The 5,925-nt window shown below is 39.3% G+C and overlaps 1 protein-coding gene across 1 annotated transcript; it reads left to right on the forward strand.

Annotated features, from left to right (window-relative positions):
* The first annotated feature begins 3,530 nt into the window (after window positions 1-3,530).
* Window positions 3,531-4,388, forward strand: LOC133711948 (uncharacterized). Its single transcript, XM_062138016.1, has one exon. The coding sequence runs from the start codon at window positions 3,531-3,533 to the stop codon at window positions 4,386-4,388; it is 858 nt and encodes a 285-aa protein (XP_061994000.1).
* The last annotated feature ends 1,537 nt before the right edge of the window (window positions 4,389-5,925 follow it).

The following is a 5,925-nucleotide window of genomic DNA, read 5'->3' on the forward strand; positions in this document are numbered from 1 at the left end:
GTGCGTATTGAAAACTAGAAGATATATAACTAATATTTGGGATTATTAAATTCAGCATTTACCCAAATCAGACTAACTTTTTCAGTGATTTTCGATTTCAACTAATCAATTTTGGCTACCATAAAGTCAGTTTATCAAACGTAAAATATAGGTTGATATTAATTAGTTTAATTTTTACCAGACCAAATGACAGCTCTACTTTGAACCATCCATCATCATCAAGAACCACATTAGAAATATTAAAAGGGATACAAAAATTATGTTCAAAAGTACCTTTGCACCAACCAGCAACAATAGGTGAAAGAAATATTTGAATGCATATCATGAAAAGTAATACCCTTGTGGAAAAGATTTGAAAAAACTAATCTCATCCGATCCAAAGTAAGGTGGAAAATAAATTTGACAAAACATTTAGATGGATCTATTGAAAATTGATAACAAGGAGTAAATTGGCGATGGAGTACTGGGCCGAGGCTGGCCGAGTTTTGAGTTGGGCCTCTTTCTTTGGGCTCTCCTGGCCTGTTTATTAGTTAGATTTTTTTCATTTTATTAATTCCTTTTGTTTAGGGAGCTCTATGTTAGTAGCTTAGTCTATTTTCAATAATTCTCTAGTTTGCAAGGAGCTGTGCACTTTTATGTGCTTTTAGAGAATCTTCTAGGGTAATTAACAGGACCCGCCTCAGATTCAGGTTGAATCCCAAATGGCCTTGCGGGAACCATCTTAGGAACTACTACTCAAGATAATATGTTTAAAACCAGAAATTAATAATACAAATTAAATGGCTAGCACTTCAACGTAGCTCTCACCAAGAGCCTACTCACCAGGCGGCCACTATTATTAACTCAACCGTAGTACTCACTAGGCGGCCAATAATAGAAGCTACTGAAAATGACGGCTATTAGGTCACATGTAGCTCTCGCTAAGCAGTTACTAGGATCTTCTTGCCAATAACATTCACCCAGCGGTCACTAAGATCACCTCACCAGTAGCGCTCACCAAGAGGCCACTAGGATTAGCTCACTAGTAGTACTCACTAGGCGACCACTAATAGAAAGATGCTGCAAAAGGTGGATTACACAATACAACCACTCCCCCTAACAAAAATATTTATATTCTACTGCTGACTAACTTATAAGAAATGTGTTATGATTAGGGGGTACTGCCGACTAATCGTCTCATGTCATATGGAGAGCATTGCTGACTAGATGACAAATCAGAGGGTATTGCCGACCGGAATACTCTACTCACTCTATCTGAAGTATTTGAATAATACACACAAAATGAGTGATGACTAGAGAGCACTGCCGACTAGTCATTTCATACCATCTGGAGGGTACTGCCGACTAGATGATGCATCAGAGGGTACTGCCGACCAGAATACTAGGAGGTTGTGGCTAGAGGGTACTGCCAACTAACCATCTCATGCCATTTGGAGGGTACTGCCAACTAACCATCTCATGCCATTTGGAGGGTACTGCCGACCGGATTACTAGGAGGTAATGCTTAGAGAGTATTGCCAACTAACCATTTCTTGTCATATGGAGAATATTGAAGACCAGGTAAGGCATGCATGCACTTGATAATATAATTAACCTCCTTAATAACACTCACTCATAAACCTGAATAATCAACTCTCCACAGCTAATGTCTTACGTCTCAAGGGGAGAAATATGATCATAATTTACATCACATATTTAGTATTTCCCAAACCTGACTCAAAACTCAAATCCATAATATTTATCGAAAACCGTAAATCATAATACAAATCAAATCCACAGCTAATGTTGGAATTCAATTACATACTCGCCAAAAATATAATTATTTCTCAAATCATAAATAATACTCAAATCCGACACTCCAGTGGGAAATAAACTATGAACCATAAATTTGAATTTAAGACAAAACTCTGAAACCCCTTTAAATTTGTCATAAATCCTGAAAGTCCAAACTCACATCGGAATTGGCTCGAGCTTCAATAGTTTCATTAACTCAATAATTCGAACAACCTAAAGAAAAATCATGAGATCAAAGGGTTGGATTATGACGAATTCATACCCGAATTCCTGAAACATCTAAAATTCCTACCAATTTCAAAGTTTAACGTATGCCTACCAAATTACAGCCACATGCTCGTAACATCAAAGTCTACCTAAATGACTAAAATGGAAGGCAAAAAAAAGCTGCATGCGCCACCAATTCTGACTTCAAATTGGACAACAGGCTTATATCAAAATGACCACAACAAAACAAGGATTGACTTTTATAACTACACTGAAGATCAATTCAGCGTGGAATAACCAGAAATTGCTTCCAAAGTTTCAAAAGCCCAAAAGTTTAATTCAACTTTTCAACCCCTGTGTTGTGAATCATCCTATAAGGTATGGGAGGTTTGAATCACCAGTCAAGGAGCTTCCAAACCCAAGCGGTTTCACGGCTAGAGGTGGTTGGAGGAGAAAGAATCATCAGGGCAAGGATTTCAAACCCGAGATGTTTTGTAGTTTCAAAATCTCTAGAATTCGTATCAATCGAGTTGAATTGAATCCATGGATTGAAGGTGAAGAGAATGGCGATTCTTTTCCAGCCGGTGGCGCAACTTGTGGTGGTCAGACGAAAGAGGGAAAGCTGGGTCAAAGTTGGGTTCCGTTTTGGGTCGGGTTGATGGAAACGGGTCAAGTGAATCTCTTATATGTGTACCGTCCGAGAAGAAAAGAAGAGGGTGCCCTCTTGGTTGGAGTCACTTCCTATAAATACTTATAATGTGAAAAGTCAGTTTTGCCCTCTTCAAAATTTCTGAAAAACTCTTACGTAGAAATAAACTTCCGTAGACCGTAACTTATTCATACGAACTCCAATTTCAGCGTGACGCGTCTCTACCAACTGGGTTTAACGTCATCTACAACTTCTGTGAAGAGAATTTCTTCAAACAGTGACCAAATTAAAAAGTCAACCCTAGATACTGCAAAATTATTTTACGAAGGTGAAAAGAGAAGGATCTTTTCATTTTCCATCTAATTGACTAGTAAACAGTTAACTTTGAGTACGGGGTGTAACAGCAGTACTGAAGAAGGAGACTTGCTAATTCGATGTATTTGATGTCTAATTAGTGGACATAGTTTTATGTACCACTGTTGGTACATGATACTAACACATCTTCTTGTCTGTCTAAGATGACAACGAAAAAATATGTAATGACCATTCAGTCTTGAGATAAATGATATTGCCGCCTGTTTGAGTTTGATTCAAAAAAGTGGCAAAATAAAATAAATAATAACGTGCAGTTAATTATTATAATTATTATTTTGACATCTAAGGAGAGCTACGACCTAAAGCAGGAATTGCTATGCTTTCTTGAATGCGCCTCACGCGCCTTCTCCAAATCTCCTAACCGTTACAAACCTTGAACCCCGATTGGCCCATTGACCTAGCCTTTCCCGGCCCCTCTCCGGCTCTGGTTAAGGTACTGGTGGCGACTCCGGCTTTTGTTTTCTCTGCCCTTCCATCTGGAAGTGGCGGAGCTTGTGATTCCCAAATGATACAGAGGAAACGCACCAAGAAGGGTGGAGATATCTCTTCAGATCTTGAAGCACTTCGTATGGAGGACCTCGATTCAATTGTCCAGATCGCTCTACCTCACCGCTCGGACTCGAGCTATGTTAGCAAGCTCAAAAACCCAATCGACCGCTATAGCAAAATGATGATGGAGGACTTTGAGTTCACCGATAAGGACTGTACCTACACTCAGGGCAAGCACGGCCAAAATGTCTCGTTCTCAGAGAAGGTCCATAACAAACTTGACTATAACTGGCATTGCGCTGTGGTGATTAAACTCATGGGTAAGCCAAATTCTACAAACACTTTTGACTTCATGCTCAAGGGTCTTAGAAGGAAGTGGCAGGTTAAGGGGGGCTGGCAACTAATTGATCTACCTAATGACTTCTTCGTTGTTAAATTTAATCTGGAGGAAGACATGAACTATGTGCTTTGTGGTGGACCTTGGATTTTGGCTAGGCAGACCTTAATTGTCAGGAAATGGAGGCCAGATTTTGATCCAATGAATGAGGTAATTGGAAAAATGGCATTATGGGTTAGAATCTATGGGTTGCCTGTGAAATATTTCAAGGACTACACTATTGCTAAAATTGGAAAAGTACTTAGAGATGTTGTCAAGGTTGATCAGGTTACTATTGGCCAAGCCAGAGGGAAATTTGCGAGAGTTTGTGTAGAAATTGATCTTAGCAAGCCTCTTAGGCCTTTTGTGGAAGTTGAGTCTGTGGCTTACAATGTTATCTATGAGGGCATCTCATTGATATGTTTTGAATGTGGCTGCTATGGCCATGCTAAGGATAAGTGCCCCACTGTTGCTACTGGTCCTTCTACACCCACTTAACCCTAAAAACTCAATAGCAACACTATTGATCATACTATGGACTTTGCTGGGAAGGATGACATGAGGACTGACTATGATAACACTGCTGATCAAGCTACTATGATTAAGGAGGATATGGGGCCCTGGATGCTGATGAACTATAGGAACAAGAATAAAAACAATGAGACTGGTGGGATTAAGAAAAGTACTACTAAGGGATCTCGATTCACAGTTCTGTAGGATGATACTGACATTAGTAATGCTGAACTTGAGACTATCCCGGATAATTTGACAAAAACATCACCTGTTCCTATTGTGAAACTATGGACTAGTTTCCAAGAAAAGAAGAAGGGTTTGGCTAAGGCCATTCCTGGCAAATTTGGCTTAGCTTCTGGTCTCATTGATGCCGGCATGAGCACATCTACTGCTGGGACATTGAAAGCCACTACCCGAATCCCAATGAAAGATGTCTGCAATGTTGAGAGCAGCAGTGGCTCCAAATCTACTATGCAATACCAAAGGAAGGCTAAAGGTACACCCTCTTCTACTACTAAACAACATACTAATGTTTTCAAAAAGCTCTCCTTTGAAAATGTTGAGAATGTGTTTGGTAATGGAATCTCGGCAATTTTTGGCCATTGTCCTCCTGAGGAGAGTAAGCTGCATTATAGGACTGATCTATCCTTGAGTCAGGCCTCTGATAGCTTTGCTGAGAAGACCTTTGCTGACAATAGCAAATTGATCATTGATGATGACCAGCCTTCCCAATTGGGGGAAGGTATGGTTGATGCCTAGTTTTGGGAATTTCCCCTCCTCCCCTCTACTCTTTTTATGGATCACATCCTATTCTGGAATGCTCGTGGAGCTGGGAGTGAGAAGTTTAGGTCCTCAATTTAGGACCTTGTTAAAATGCACAATATTGACTTGCTTATTGTTGATAGGAGCATTTTAATGCGATGTTTTAATAGTTATTTCCCCATATTTTGCTTAGTTATTTCATTTACTTAATCATTTTTAATTTAGTTTCTATTTTCTAGGTACATCAAATAAATGGAGAAGAAATGAGCTTAAAGGCAGAAGGGATGCAGAAATGAGCTGAAATGAAGAAATGGAGTTTCCCTGGTCCGACTAAGAATCCCAGTCAACGTAGGAAACCTGAAGGCATTAGGAGACCACATGGCTTGAAGATATTATGGGAGATTAAATCTGATTTTTGCATGGGAAATGATGGAGATAATGTGGAAATCAAGGAGATTACGTTGAGAAAATCAAGGGAGAGTTTCAAGGGATTGTGCAACAAGAAAAGGCTCAAAACAAGTCTAGATTCGTTCCTTAATTCCCTCAAGATATGTTGGCTGAAATTAGAGAATAAAATCTGCAATTTTAATGTGGAAATCAAGAGAAAATCAAGGGGAGGACATTAAGGATAAAGCCATGGAGAGATTTAAGGGAGAAAAGGTCCAAAACAAGTCTAGATTCATTCCTAATTTCACTCAAGAGCAATTTGGCCGAAAATTGTGAATAAAATCAGATTAAATCATGGAAAATTCAGCAACAA

Source organism: Rosa rugosa, chromosome 5 (genome assembly GCF_958449725.1).
Source record: "Rosa rugosa chromosome 5, drRosRugo1.1, whole genome shotgun sequence".
Taxonomy (NCBI): Eukaryota; Viridiplantae; Streptophyta; class Magnoliopsida; order Rosales; family Rosaceae; genus Rosa; species Rosa rugosa.

Excerpts from the sequence above, each read along its gene's own strand:
- LOC133711948 (XM_062138016.1), top strand. The coding sequence starts at position 3,531 with ATGATACAGAGGAAACGCACCAAGAAGGGTGGAGATATCTCTTCAGAT.